This window comes from Ictidomys tridecemlineatus, chromosome 8 (genome assembly GCF_052094955.1).
Source record: "Ictidomys tridecemlineatus isolate mIctTri1 chromosome 8, mIctTri1.hap1, whole genome shotgun sequence".
NCBI classification, from domain to species: domain Eukaryota; kingdom Metazoa; phylum Chordata; class Mammalia; order Rodentia; family Sciuridae; genus Ictidomys; species Ictidomys tridecemlineatus.
Genome location: NC_135484.1, coordinates 61,580,274 through 61,596,815, shown reverse-complemented (window position 1 = coordinate 61,596,815; position 16,542 = coordinate 61,580,274). Strand labels below are relative to the sequence as shown.

Genomic DNA, 16,542 nt, shown 5'->3' with positions numbered 1-16,542 from the left:
CTTGACCTCAGTATAGGCATATGGAAATCTGTGCCATTTACTAATTATAAGCTCACATATATCATATAGAACTCAGAGGGAAATAACTAGACAACATGTAATTCACAGAGTCTCAAAATATGAATAGCGAGAATACACAGAAAAATCAGTTAAAGGCCATACGGAAAAGACAAAGGTACTACAAGGCTAGAGTTGCTGAAAAAGAACTGCAAAAAACAAAGTGTTAAGGTGTAATTTGGCAGCAGTCTACTAGCAAGAGGACAAATGAGAAAGGCTGTCTCATAGAGACAATGAGAGATGAGAGTAGGTGATATAAGGAGTGAAGGACTAGGTCTGGGATTGAGGAACCACCAAATCACAGCTCCAAGATAATATATGAAGAGGTCTTGCAGAAATCTAGTGTCATACACTTATAGGTTATTCTAAAAAAATGAGGAAAACCCAGTAAGCACATAAAGGTGTTTCTCTGAAACCTGTTTTATATATAAGCAAATATTAAATCTACAAACCCGAGATTTCATATAAACTGAGTTTTTCTTTTTGATGATTTCTATTCTCCTATTTTAAAAACAACTTTATGTACAAAAGGCAAAAATGAGTTTAAGAAAAAACTCCAAACACACTGACTATCTATTGAAAAAAGTATAAAAATTCAACTTAACTTAACCTATCTCAATCTCTTCAAATTTAAGTATTCTCCCAACGGGTTATCATTGTATTGACATGTACTGATATATGTACATGAAAACACATGTATATGCTTTTTAAAAGTAAAAATATTAAAGTATCAGATCATCTTAAACAGGAAGTTGTTAAAAAGCAACAAATTCTCTTATAATTGTATGGTCAAAATTGGCCTTAAAAGTTCCTTAATAATCATCTAGTACAAACAGGCTGACTTGGCAATTTTAGTAGTTTCTTAAACTCTTCTTTAGTGTTTCTTACTAACATACAATTAAATTTTCAACTTTTTATTCAAAGAAATCATTAAGCTATCACCTCCAGCTTAAAATCATTCTGGCATTCACTCCATAAGACTCACCCATAGGCTTCAACTATTTCAGGTGTATGTAGTGTTTAGGATATGTTCATGAAACAGGATGGCAGGAGAGCACCATTGCTATCTAAAGTCATTTTTTTTTCCTTGTCATTACTGAAAGTATATTGCTGAATTCATATAAACTAAGTGTATTTGCTCATAAGTTGCTTTTGTTATTTGGCATTATTAATATATTTTGAAGTCTAGAAAGTATTTGTCTGTAAAAATAAACATTTTTGCAGTTGTTCCTCTCAGAATATTACCTCAATGGTATTGTATTTAATATAATAGTGGCTGGCAGTTCTACCCAAATCCGTTGAGGAAAAATAACCAGTTCTCTCTTCAAAACGAATCATCTGAGCTTTGTCTAGTTTTCGTCCAACTTCAATGACTAACTGTTCTCGATGCTTTCTTAATGTTGGGTCAATCTATAAGAAAGAAATATAAACACTTGAATTCTAAAAAAAACTCTCACCTGCAAACAAATACCCATTTATGGAAGTTAAATTTTTTTCTTCATGTTTTAGTTAGACTTTTAAAAACTAAATTTTGAACTGGTACTTTGAAGCATAAAATTATATGTATCAATGGTATAAAGTGATGTTTCAATACAAAAATATATTTGTGCAATATTTAAAACAGATTAAATACAACTGTCTTTCCAACATTTATCATTTATTTATGGTAAAAACTTAGTACTCATTGATCAGTCTCTCCCCATCCCTCTCTCCAGCCTCTGGTAACCACCATTCTACTTTCAACCTCTGTAAGATCAACTTTTTGAGATCCTACACATGAATTCGATCAGGTGGTACCTGTTCTTTTGTACTTAGCTTATTTCACTTAACGATATCCAGTTCCATCCCTGTTACTGCAAAGACAATATATTAGTCTTTTTTTATAGCTGAATAATGCATCATTTGTGTATAGGTATTAGATTTTTCTTTATCCATTCATAAGCTGATGAATGCTTAGGCTGCTTCCATTTCTTTGTAAATACGGATAGTGCTGCAATGAACACAGGAGTACAGATGTTCTTCAACATTCTGATTTCATTTCCTTTGGGTATATACCCAGTATTGAAGCTGCTGATCAGAGATTTTTCAATTATAATTTCTGAAGTACATTCTATACATTTAAGAAACAACTAGAAAAGATTTTATTTGATTAAATAAAGAAAGTTTAAAATTCGTTAAAATTATCAATCCACATAGTCTTTTGGATAATAAAATTATCAATCTGTACAGTCTCTTTAGATACCAATACTATTCTTCCTTGGTCTTATAATCTTTAAGGTTATAGACACAGGGAATCAGATATAAGGAGAAAAAAAAAACACCATCTTCTCCTTCCCACACTTAAACAGGCACTTTAAATTACCAAACCATACTTCTATTTTATCAGTCATTTGGAGATATGATGGCAAGAATGCTTTCCCCTGTCAAAGATAAAATACATAAAAATAAATGCATGGTTATCCCCTTAAAAATACAATACTATTATTTTAGTAATTTTCACAACTGTTGGTGGAAAAATCCATTTTGTCTATAATAATAATAGAAACAAAGAATAAAATGAAGTTGACAGTGAACTTTTATATAGTTTTAAAACTATTATAATTTTTTTCTAAGTATAAATTGATATTTAATACAAAATACTAACAAATATTCTTGTTGCTATGTATATACATGCACAATCATACTGTACAAGTGCACAACCATACACATCTAAGTCTTGAAGATTAATCTCTTGTTATGAGCAATTATGTAAAATATGACCTTTAATGGGGTTGTTGGAGAAGTAGTAAAACTCCTTAGAAATCTAATGAGTTAATACTTCTGCCATTTGTTTTAACTTAGATCTTTATGGCAGCTTAAAGAGTTTTAAAAATCAGAAAAATGAGGCAAAAGGAAACTAACTGCAGATAAGTAACATAGCATCAAGAGTATTATCAGCAAATATCTGCTAATAAGTGATACTATATATATCAGGTCCAAACTACTTGATTTGTGTTTGTCTATAAGAATTCTATGGATACAAATTTACAGAGCAACAAAATCAAAACATATAAGTTAAAGAAAAAATTAAGACGTAGAACTGTAAAGGCAGTAAAACTATGAATCCTGGAATGAAATAAAATTCCCTTTTTTAAATACCAGAAAACTGTTTTAAAGTTTTCATTATACTGCAAAAAACTTTTGATATTAAAAATCAATTGATGTGTTTATCTTATTCCAAGGGATATTTAGCCCATGAAAATACATATACTTGTTTATTTTTAGTCCTTCAGAAAATTTTCATTGTACCTTTGACTATTCTCACAATGATCATATTTGTGATGAGAACATTTAGAGATACATTATTTAAAAAGTGCAAGGTCTTTTGGGATTGCTGGGTCACAGCAGCACAATTCACAATAGAATATTCACAATAATATTCACAATATTACACAATATGTAACCAGTTCAGGTATCCATCTACATATGAACAAATGGGGAAAATATGGTATATGTACAAAATGGAGTTTTATTCAGACATAAAGAAGAATGAAATTATGGCATTTGCTGGCAAATGGATGGAACTGGAGAACATCATGCTAAGTGAAATAAGCCAGACTCAAAAAGTCATGGCCTTATGTTTTATCTCATATGTGGAAGCAATAGATAACTAAGGAACTAAAAAAATAGGGAAAGGGGGAGGGCAATGTCCCATGAAAATAGAAAGGAGATCAGTGGAGTAGATAAAAGGTACAAAGGGAAGGGAAAAGGGATGGAAAAGGGAGGAACTGAGTGAAGAAACTGACCAAATTATGCTATGCACATGTATGAATAACCCACAGTGAATCCCACCTTCATGTGTGTCTATAGAGTACCAGTTAAAAATTAATAAATATAAAAATGTATAAAATCAGATTATAATGCAGTTATATTTTATAACAGAACAAATCGCTTATAAAATAAGACATCCATTTGAAGATCAGCACATATTTTAACTGAGAAGCAGAAAAGTAGTGGAATTCTATGTAAAGAAGATCCAAGTATAAAAACCTAAGATTTTCAGATTACCAGCTTCAGAACTAGTTGCTACTACTATTCTTAATTTTTTCCCCCTAAGTCTTAAGTTTCAACTCTTCCATGGCAAAATCTACTGCACAAGAAAAGGAAAAATGAAAGAAAAACCCCAAAAGTTTGGCAATTGCTTTGATAACAAATGCACAAATATTTATATATATGCATTTACCAATACACACACACAATGCATATGTATGTGTATTTATCAATACAATATTTGTGTGTATGTGTATTGGTAAATAGAGAAAAACTGTAATTTTGAGTTAGACTCAACCTCTTTAATAATTTTGACTTAACAGAAGTAAACATCATATGAAGATGGTGAAATAATGTTTTTTTGACATTACAACTGAATTTTATCTGTAATTAGGAAGCACTTACAGTATATAAAGCAGAGTTCTAAAGAAAAGACAAGATCTGTAAGCCACATGGACCACACAACTATAAAGCTCATAGGAAGACCTGCTATCACATGTATCTAAATTTCTGTCTATGCATACACATTGAATCATGAAACTGACTTCAAACTTTAAACTGTTAAGACAATAATGCATTAATGCTATCTTTTAATCTTACTATAGGGCATAGAAGGGACATGACAGGAGGAGTAGATTGTATATAACAAGCCTATTTTTAAAAATGGTCTATATGTTTCCTTATATCTGGTTATTTCTAAAACTAAATGTATCAGAGTAAAAAATCATGGTGAAATATTAACATCTAACAGAAATATACCTGAAAAATAGAATGATACAAAATATCAACATTATTAATGGGAAAAGAGATTTAAATAAAGCAAAATAATTACAAGGAACCAATTTAATTTTCTTTAGTGTATTTTAAAAAACGATTAAGGCTCTTTATTTTTCTTCTAGGTCCATAACTCTTTTCAGATGAGGCAACACTAGCAAATATTTATCCTCACATCATGAAAGGATTACAGAACCAAAAAGAAGGTTTGAGGTTTTTTTTTTTTTTTTAAAATAAATGAGTTTGAGTTTTATACCTGATAAGCTTTGTGACTGATGCCATACACTAATGGATTTGCTCTCATCCGTACATAAAGGTAAGTGTAACTTATCCACTTTACTGCTTCTTCCACGTTTGTGACTGTTCCCAGAGCAATCTGCAAATCAAAAATACAACAGAAATTAAAGTAATGCATTAAAGTCAAACAAACATTATAGCAAAGGTCATTCTGCCAGAAATTAAGTTTTCAAAATAGATCATTGTGCTACATTTAAAGAAGGTAAGCACAATCACTGAAATGACTTCTCAGTTAACGAAAACAGCAGTCCTCTTTATTTCATTGAGAATAATACATTGGAAATGCTATCTTCCCAAACTGAACTTACTCAATGATGACATTTGGTTATTTTTCCCTGTATGGATTTTAATTCTACATAGTATTAAGGACATTTTTGACATTTGTTAATTCTTTTTCATATTCTGTATCCATTTTATTTTAGTTTCATTTTATATAATAAAACTACTGAATATGTTTAAATGTAAGTGTACCAGAATAAAAATAACAAAATATGGGGCTGGGGTTGTAGGTAGAGCACTTGTCTAAGCACATGTGAGGCACTGGGCTTAACCCTCAGCACCACATAAAAAAATAAATAAAATGAATAAAGATTCAAAAATAAAACTCAACATTATTAAAAAAAATAACAAAATATTAATTCTGTTGATCTTTATCCTGATTCTGTGCACTGTCATCAATAAAACCATAGAAGGTACAATGGTAGTTTTTACCTTTAGAGATACTCATTCAGAGGACTGCCAGTATAAACATACAATATGCATATAATGGAAAATGCAATTATTTCTGCACAAAACAAAGCAAATTTATTGGTATTTAGACATATTAATATTTATGCTTTCAAAATCATACAAGAATAGGGTGTTTTTTTTAAATTGGTAAACTTAAACAAGCAATGGGAAAATATGATATTTAAACATTTGAACCAAAGTAATTATTGGATGATTGTTTAGATTATATTCAGAAAGGAAATATAATGTTTAATTTAGCATTTGAAGTGATTTGTGATATTTATTAAATAAAACCAAAGGTTAATAATTTAGAACACAACAATAAATATAAGATCTGTGTAATAAAGAGAAAGAAATGATTAGATAAGGATATTAATGCAGAATTTTAATGAGATGTATTCTTAAAATAGTTCCTTAAGCAAGGGATTTATAGGAAGTAATTCTGCTTTTACTTAAAGTACCCTTTTTATTTTAACAATTAACTAAAGTTGTGAAACTTGACAGCTATAAATTTGTTCCTGAGCCTTTTTTTTTATTCACAGGAGGGGGGAAAAAAGGAAAACAAATGCTGCCACTTTTTGTACTAATATTGAAGAAAATAAAAATCTTCATGTTTGATTTAATCCCTATATTATAATTTTTAATTCTATATAACTTTTTTGTGAAATAAAAATGTAGATGGACTGGGAGTGGTACAGTACATGATTAGCATGCAGAAGGTCCTAGGTTCAATCCTGAGCACCAAACGAAACAAAATACAACAACAACACAAAAGTGTACATTTAAGTAAATTGAAGATGAGATACAGCAGCATATAATTTTCACTGTAATATTACATCATAGTATTTGTTATTTAAAAAGTGGGACAACCAAAAGTAAAAATATGTAAGAAGATTCTGCCTATTTACTTCTAAATTTCCACTAGTTTACTTAAAAATGACCAAGCCATCCATACTATAGGTAAATAAGTACATTTCCTAAATCTAAACTGTAAGGCTTTTCAGAAAATGAAAAGCAGTAAGAATTAAAATTAAGGCAATAAGAGAGTTGTGTAGGATGTTTAAACAGTTTTTCCAGTCTGCTTAGATAAATAAAACTAGTTTGATGATACGGATAAATAGCTGACAGTCTCACCTATTTCTGATTTCATTATTTGCAAGTCAAACTGTATTGTCATATAACCCATATATTCCCTTATTACTTTATGTTATTACTTTAAAATAACAACCTATATTCATTCCCTTTTGACCTTATGATGCTCTTTTAAAATACTATACAAATCTCAAGAGACAAAAATTTTATAAAGGACAATTTAAAAATCAGACTTATCAAATAAACATTAATAATTACCTATTACTATTAGTTATAAGATTAGAAGAGAAAGTAGGTATCAAAAATTAGATCATGTAATGGAAATCTTCTAATAATTCATTAAAAGGGAAGAGATTATCCAGAAAAATAAATGTAAAGTTACACCTTATTTTGAGACTAATCCTTGAATGCCACCTAGTGACAAAAATAAAAATTTTCTTGAAAATATTTGCTGTCCCCTAGTGGCTATCTGATACAGGAGCCTTTCATAAAACAAGTATTTTTTCCATACTCCCTCTTTTTGAAATTTATTCATTTATCTCCATAATCATAACAAGTCACTAAAAAGCCTGTATATTATTTAAGGTACAATGGATATGGTAACAAATAGTATGGTCCCTGACCTCACTTCTCTAGTCATGGAGGTGAGACATGTATAAGTAATTAAGATGACAAATAGAAGCCCAACATCCACAGAGGCTAGCACATACCAGATACTCAAAAATATAACATGTAAAAGTGGCATTAGTGTATAGTGTAATAAACTTTATTTTTCTTTAACAAAAATAAAATCCACTCCAAATTTGGTAATTCAGAAATCAGACTCAAGTGTCACTTCATATTTATCTATTTAAACTTTAGTCTTTAAGGTTATCTTATTTATTTTTACTATATGTGTTTTAAAAAACTAGTTAAAACCATTCATATGGTTTCTATCAACTTTATATAGTTTTTAGAAACTAAATAAGCAAATATAATCATGAGCATGTATGTATATATAGATACATATATATATTTATACCTATATATGAACTGCTTAAGTAGGGCTACATATGAAGGGATTATCAGAAAATAGTGATACTATATTGCCTACCAACTTGGAAGAGGCATTTATTGAATTTTCACAATGAGAGCATCTATATTTCATTAAAAAAGAAAATTGGGCCTTTCTAAGTGAAGTGAGTAGAGTAATAGCTTCCTAGGGCAGAAGGCCTATGTTGAGGAGTAATGGAAGAGGGAAAAGTAGACAGTGGAAGTTTTAACTCAAGAGCCAGTATATGTACAACATCCTGAAGAGACAAGAACTCTTTGTACACAAAGAATGTATGTTAGGATATAGAATAATTAACAAAGTTATAAAGTATAGAATATAGGGATTAGAACAGAATATACACTGAGCAACATGAATACATTTTAATTAGCCTGAAACACATATATCAGTGTTTCTCCCAGTGCAAAGTTAAGTGGCTCTTTATAGGAAAGGGATTTATTACTTCTCAACTTTAGCATTATGGAGTTAGCCCCATTAGGCATCAATCAGCAAAGATGTCTCATAAAATGTTTGCATTAAATTATTCTTCATAAAATATTTTCTCCAGTTTCTCTAAATTCATGGTCAAAATTGATATTCATGAAATCAAATATATTAATAAGGGCAACATTACTATCCTAACATAACCTTTATGTTGATTAGTGATATTTTAGAGTCTTTCAAAGATTTTTTGCAGTCTAAGGACTTAAAAATCCATTATCTTAAGAATGCAGCACAGATTTATGTTATAAACCAATTTCACACTTGATGTGTACAGATGACTAAGTTTAATTTCACATTCAACTATAATTTAAAGGAGTTTGTTTCATTAACAGGAAAAATTACTGTAACAGGGAGCTCTTCCAGTAAACCACGATATAAGCAAGCTTAGCAATTGCTATACTTCATTATAGTAACTAAAAATTTCAATCTATGTGTTTCATTATTTAAATGCCCTTTATATCACTAAATGGAATTGTGCTCAGAGTGTGTTGACATTTATGAAAATGACATTTCTAGCAAGTACGTTAATTAATATGAGATGAACTTAAGGACTATTTTTATACGGAGGGCTAGATCAAACAGTTTCACTGGTGCTACTTTTTTGTCCCCAGGGAAGAGTTCCCTGAGGACAAGAGCATTGTTTTACTTACTTTGTGTCTTCTGCATAAACACATCAACACATTGTGACTACCACTTACAAAAACTATCAAGAACTAATTCTAGGTTTGCTAAGATTTAGTATTCCTTGACATGCTCTTTAAGCAAAATTTTAGAAAAACAGGATTATTTTTTCTTTTTTATTGTAAATGTAAGAGAAATTATGGCTACCATTTTGGAAAATGTTTAGTTCAGGTTTTAGAAGAAAAGAAGGGAGAATCCTAATGTAGGGTAATGTATTTTTTTTAACTTATTACATTTTTAATAAGATTACAGAAGTCTTAAGCAACAATAAAAAGATCTCCTTTAGAGCTAAATAGACCTCAGTTTGAATATTATTTCTAAAAATTATACCTTAGTGACCTTGGGCAGTTACACATCTCTCTGAGGATAATATCTACTTAGCAGGTCTGACAGAATAAGAGAATGTACATGAAGCACCCAGCAGTCTCTAGCCTATGCTACTATTACCATCACTTTACAGTAATAGATTTTATCCCATTATAAACACTCTTGGCCCAGACCTAATTACTTACCCAATGCAATCAGGGTAGGCAATGAGGACCAAAATTAAGCTATGATAATATTTTCTTTGGAGTCAAATTTTATTTTCTAATCTCTTTTTGTTTCCTGTAATTTTATTAAGGTAAACCAGTGCTCTTCATGCTTTTTTTCTTACTTTCAAACTTATCTTCCAAAACTTATCTATCCTCTGAACTCAGACTAAGTTTACTATCATCATGAAAAAAGCTTTTTTTTGATAATCCCAGGTCAAACATATTTTCTCCTTCTACCAAGTACTTCTATGGAAGTTGTCATTTTCTTTCCATGTCTTTTTTTCTCCTTTTGGACTATATGCTTCTTAACAGAAGAACTACATAATGTAGAGTGTGTCTTTCATTCTCTTTATAAACAGTCTTGTAAATAACCCGAATAGAATTTCTATAAGCTATTTAAGAAGTACTCCATATAGACTTGCACACAATAAGTAATATTTGATTGTGAATATGATTGTGAATATTTCATTCATTTATTCAATATTTACATCTTACCTAAGTTATCTAAATTATTTGAGTTAACTTTAAAAAAAAGGATACTGAGGTAGAAAAGTGTTGAATACTTGTGCAGTCATTAAAAATGTCATGAAAACATTGCACTGAATTTTGAACATTCATTTGAAAGTTTGATATATATACTCTAAATTGTAAAAATGTTTATTTTTTTTTACCAGTTGAGATGTTACCTATGCTTTCCAGGTCCATTATTTAAATCCTATTATTAAAGTCTCCCCCCACACACTCCCACATGCCTGCACACACACATTTGAAATAAAAGATTATACTCTCGCTCAATTTAGGCAATCACATTTTACATAACAAAGTTAATCAAATGACCTAATAAAGACAAGAAAGCTTCATAAAACTTAGAAAAACTTCATACAAATATTAATCATCAATTCAGCACTAAAAATATCAGTTATTTCTATTTATGTTTCCCTTATTTGTAAACTTTGGATTGGATTTCTGATCTATAGTAAAACCTCATAGATTGAAAGTGTGGTCATTTAACAATGAGTTCCTGTCAGTATTGTTGTCTACATTTATACTGCTGTGAGTTAATCAACAATATTGGCCCCCCCCAGCCTCTTTTGTCTTATGACTATATGGCATAATCTGTATTCCTAAATACTACAAAGTAAAAACCAACACAACCTTTATCGTTATTCTTAAAGCTGACGATTCTATCCCAACTTTTGACTGATCAGATCTTACCTCTGCATTTAGGTTATCTGCAAGACTTTCCAGAAACTGACTCTCAATTGGGTTTTGTTGAGTGAGGAGAGTGAGGTAATGGCTGAGTTTATCATGTGTTGTTATAATGACTCCTTCCCCAAATTTGTCAAATTGTGGTCGTCCAGCTCGGCCAAATATCTGCATGACATCTAAAATTCCAAGGTCAACAAAGGAGCCTCTTTTTGCAGCATATATTTGTGTTCCCTAGATAAGAAAAAGTTAATAAAAATTAACATAAGTACACATAAATATAATCCTGAAGAGCTGAATACTGAAATTGGGCAAATACAGTAAGATCTCGAAGTGTACTTTAACTAATCCCTTCATCATCTGTGATAGTTAAATTTTTACAATATAAACTGAATTTTATTGGAGAAAATATTTTTCCCTTATATAAATTAACATTCAATGTCAAAGAAACAGCTGAATCACAATATTTTTCTAAATAAATCAATTCATACATTTGTTTTAACACACACACAAATCTGTATCAAAAGAAGGTAAGCTCCTACCTTAATAATAACAGCGTGAGCAGGGAGATTGACACCCCAGGCTAACGTAGCTGTACAGACTAGGACTTTGATATGACCATTGGAAAACAAGTTTTCAACTAAATTTCTGTCCTGCCGAAGCATTCCTGCATGATGAATACTAAAACCATCTGGGAATAACTCTCGTACTTGCTTATTTCTTGACTTTTGCACCTAGAATAGATATCAACAAAACATAAAAACATTATTTAGCATTTAAAAGCAGTTTCTATTTAACATAGCTGCTAAAAGAGTTTATCACCAAAAGCATAAAATTAAGTATCCAAGGACGTGACTGAATCTTAGTATATAAGATCATGATACAAAATTCAAAAGAACATGATACAAAATTCAAAAGGAATGAAGTAAAAAGCAAGTGCCTCCTTTATCTAGCTGTCCTTTCTTGCAATTAATCAGTATTACCTGTTTATTATTCTTCCAAAAATACTATTTTAAAAATAAGCAAAAACCTGTGTCCCAACTCCCTATAAGGCTGGAGTCCTTACAATACAAGGGCCTAAAAACTTAATTCCCATAATTTAACCCCACCTACCTACACTACCCACCACAGCCTTGAAATCTCTTTTTTGACAAATCAAACCTACTTTCTATTCCAGATCCACTACCTAGAAGACTTGCTCCTCTTACTCAGATGCTTCCATGGTCTTGATCATTGTGATGAGTCAATAAACCCAACACTGTTCACCTACAGCTTTGTTTATGGTGAGCTTTGATGGGATAGAACTGACCACCTGTCCTGGATCCTCAACTTTACAATTAGCTGCGTGTACTGATTTCACTTATGGTGTCTGTTCTTTGGTCTGGTCTGAGCTCAGATATGGGATTTAGTACACTTACCTGCAATACGTATAAGTGCTACAGCAGAAGATCCAAAAAATTTTCAATAAAGACTTACTGTATACTAGAGAACACATTTTTGGAAAATTAAAAATTCCAGATAAACATTTAAAAAAGGTTTATACAGACAAAGCTTCTTTTGGGTATCATGCTATGTGTTAGTTATTATTCTGAAAAAAATCTCATTATCAACAATTGAAGAGCTTTAAGAACATTTCCCCCCATACTTTTATGTAAGAAACACTGTATCAGCAGGGAGTGAGATTTCTGTAAGACTAGGATTCTAGTCCAGATTACGCTACACTGATTATCTAACTCTCAGGTTACTTACAATTTTAAACTTCTAAGATAATTATACTAATTAACGAAAGATCTAAGAAAATCGCTCCCACTCCATGAAATTGGTTTCAATTCTAAAGCTGAGGGAATGGTAAAACTTTTAGCAAACCACACCATCTAGTGGCTAGCTAAATAAATAACAACTTGCACATTTTAAGCCTTAAATTCAAAACAAAATACACACATATGTAACAAAGACTATCCAGACTATCTCCTTTCAAATTCAAAAGAAGCATATTCTTGTTTTATTTTGGTGCAATGTAGTCAGCCCGTAGAAATCATTTTATCACATACTTTACAACCAACTACACTAACTGAATCAGCCTTTATCTTTTCAGACAAGCAATATTCTTATGGTCAATATTCCTATAATCACTTCTTACGAATAAGGAAAGACGTTGGGATGAAGTCTGCTGTGGAGTGTTTGCTAATAAATAACAGCTCCTTTACATGCCAAAGGAAGGGATAGAAGACACTTCACCTATTTAATTTCTAATATTTAAGAATAGAGCTCAAAGAGAAAGAATATGTTTGGAGATGTTCTGTACAAACCATATTGGTGAACTGCTGTTTGTTTCAGGTAAAGTCTAAATATCCTGTATTGAAATATACTAATAATATATGTGCTATATTATATCTAGATTCCTTGAATAAACCCCAGTTAACACAGGACTTGGTGAAGACTGCTGGGGTACCAAGGCACAGGAAAAAAATTAAACATTGGAAGTATGTAACTGCAGTAAGAATTTTCTCAGAAGGTGAATGTGTTCACACAGTACCTTCTACTCCAACCACGAAGGTTGTACACTTAACCCAATGGGTACACACCTCTGGTCTCTGTGAGGACCTAGGAGACACTTAACATACACTTCTGTTATCTCTATTCTTATAAATTCTGGACATTCTTTTTTATTAGTTCAACAGAGACCTGATGTGACAAAAGTCTTAAAAACAGGTGTAGGTTTTTTACTATTAATGTTTGAATCTGAATTTTTCATATGTGGTCTGCCATAGCTCACAGTATAAATGAATTGTAATCTTTGAGGAATAAGTCTAAGGATATATACTTTTAAAAATCTTATTTTTAAAATTATCATCTGGCAAAGCTATTTTTGACATACAGTTCTATGAATTATAACATATGTATCAATATGTATAATTACTACCATTATCAAGATATAAAACTCCTTTGTACCATTTATTTATAGAAGCCCTCCCTACCTACAATCTGTGGTAGCCACTGATCTGTTCTTCATCCCTAAAGTTCTGTCACTTCAAGAATGTTATAGTGTTATATATTGAATTAAACAGTATATATGCTTTTTGGACAGGTTTCTTTCACTCAGCTTCATGCCTTTTAAGAGTCATCCAAGTTGTTGCACACTAATTAATAATCCATTCCTTTTTAATGCCAAATCATATTCAATAGTATCAATAGGCATATCAGTTTCATAATATAATCTCTCACTGAATGACACTGAGTAAGTTTATAGTTTACAGTTTGGGTAATTATAAATAGAACATCTATGAACATTGAGATGTGTGTGTGTGTGTCTCTGTGTGTGTGTGTCTATGTTTTCATGTTTAAATGTAATCACCAGTAATGGAGCAGATGGGTCATATGGTAAACGCTATGTTTAACTATATACAAACTGGCAAACCATTTCCAGAGTGGCTAATTTATTATATCAGCAAAAAACAAGAGTTACAGTTACTTCGAATGTTTGTCTGCACTTGACAACGTCATTATTTTTCATTTTAGCCATACTAATGAGTATGGTAGTATCAGACCACAGTTTTAATATTACACATCTTTCCATGTCCTTGAATGTACATATATATAACCTCCTCAAATTATTATTATTATCATTATTTTGGGTGGGTACTGGGAATTGAACTCTGGAGCCAAATTCCCAGCCATATTTTGTATTTTATTTAGAGACAGGAACTTTTGCTGAGACTGGCTTTGACCTTGTGATCCTCCTGTCTCAGCCTCCCAAGGTGCTGGGATTGCAGGCATGTGCCACTGCACCCAACTCAAATTATTTTAATGCAGAAAAATGTTTATATATATATATATATATATATATATATATATATATATATTTGTTGATAGACTTTTATTTTATCTATTTATATGCTTTTATTTTATCTATTTATATGCAGTGCTGAGAATTTAACCCAGTGCTTCACATATGTCAGGCAAGTATGCTACTGAGGACCCCAGCCCCAGCACCAAGGATCAGTTTTTATAGGAAGATTTCTGTGGTAATATTTTGATCCATCTCTGCACAATACCACCATATAATTTGATTGACCTTATAAGAGATTATTTCAGCTAAGCAGTCTCATATTCATTACTGCATTAAATTATTTACATTCTTAAGAAAAAGTACTTCATAACAAACACAAAAGTGACTAAGGAAAAAATGCACTTTAAAGAATCAAAGGAGACCTTGCCTGCACACTCCTGGAGCCATCCTATCTCCTCGAATCTAGTGAGACAGCGCACTGCCAGAGCAGACATGGGCAGAGCTATAGTGGCCAGTCTGGAGCTGGGGCTGCTGCTTCTGGCACTGCTCCTACCCACCAAGATTTACTCAAACCAAACAGCTGTTGTGACACTTTCAAGTAACTCCTCACAGAGTACCTCTCCTGCTCCCAGTTCAACTAATGCTACACCCAACACAGGTGGCAGTGCCCTGCAGTCAACAGCCAGTCTTCTTGTGATCTTGCTCTCTCTTCTACATCTCTACTGTTAGAGACTCAGGCAGGCCAAGAAACATCTCTACTTCCCCATCTTCTAAACCCAATCTGAAATAGCAACTAGATGTCCAGTGTGTCAAGGAAGAAGCAGGTCCTCATCAAATCTACCAATTCCACACCTGATTTTATTGACATAGAAAATGTTGAGAATTCCAAATTGATTGGTTTGAAGGACATGTGAAGGGTTTCATATGTGATGAATGCCAATATTAAATCTGCTGGAGTTTCACATATAAGATAAAAAGAGATAACACCCAAAATTGAGACACGATTTCCTGAATGAGGCATAAGAAATACGGACACTTAAGACTCTACATTGAAAACAAGAATAGATTTTATCTAGACATAAGGGATGGAATGTGGAATGGAGACTTCAGTTTTCATTTGGTTCATGAAATCTATAAGGCCATAAAACAGGTAATATAAAAAGCTTCCATGATTCTATTTATATGTACAATAGAGGGAACTTCCAGGTGTTACTGTAAATCCTCAATGTATCATTTCAGCAGTGCTAATTTAATGCTTATATATTCTAGATAAAGTTTCAAACTGTTAAACTATTTCTGTTCCTTTGGGAACTGAACTCTTTCCTCTGCAGTTTTTGGTTTTGACATTATGTTTGGACTTTTATGTAGTAATTGACATGTGCCAGGGCAATGATAGTTTGGAATTCACCTCAAATCCAGGCCTCATGAGTAAGTCTTGCTTATCCTCACAAAGTCAAATTGTAGGTATCTCCCATCTCCTGTTTTCATTCAACAAGAGTGCCAGATTCCTTTAGCTAAACTGATTCCAAAGAGTAGAACTGCATTCACCTCAACTAATTTCAAAATGCTGCTTTTTTTTTCTGCATTTGTTGAATACCTTTCACAATTAAAAATAGTCAGCTTTGAAGGTAGAATGGCAAATCTTGAAATTAGAAAGGCAACTATGTGAAGAAGCCAAATTTATAAATCAGCATTTGAGAAGTACATATTAAATTCACAAAAACTTTTATATTTTTTCTGTAAATACCTTTTTTTTAAAAAAAAAAACTATGGATCAGAATAGCCACGTTTAGAACACTTTCTGTTATCAGTCAATATTT

At 31.5% G+C, this 16,542-nt stretch overlaps 1 protein-coding gene and 1 pseudogene across 4 annotated transcripts in view; one reads left to right on the top strand and one right to left on the bottom strand.

The window, feature by feature from the left end:
* Ascc3 (activating signal cointegrator 1 complex subunit 3) overlaps positions 1 to 16,542 on the bottom strand; it is a 340,007-nt gene that overhangs the window by 149,958 nt on the left and 173,507 nt on the right. For all 4 annotated transcript variants that reach the window (XM_078019561.1, XM_078019562.1, XM_078019563.1 and 1 more), the window contains 4 exons: positions 11,475 to 11,666; positions 10,942 to 11,166; positions 5,117 to 5,236; positions 1,303 to 1,467 (listed from right to left, as the gene is read on the bottom strand). In XM_078019561.1, the coding sequence (XP_077875687.1) occupies positions 1,303 to 1,467; positions 5,117 to 5,236; positions 10,942 to 11,166; positions 11,475 to 11,666 (702 nt within the window). The remainder of the gene's footprint in view (positions 1 to 1,302; positions 1,468 to 5,116; positions 5,237 to 10,941; positions 11,167 to 11,474; positions 11,667 to 16,542) is intronic.
* LOC120889101 (signal transducer CD24 pseudogene) lies at positions 15,144 to 15,497 on the top strand (annotated as a pseudogene).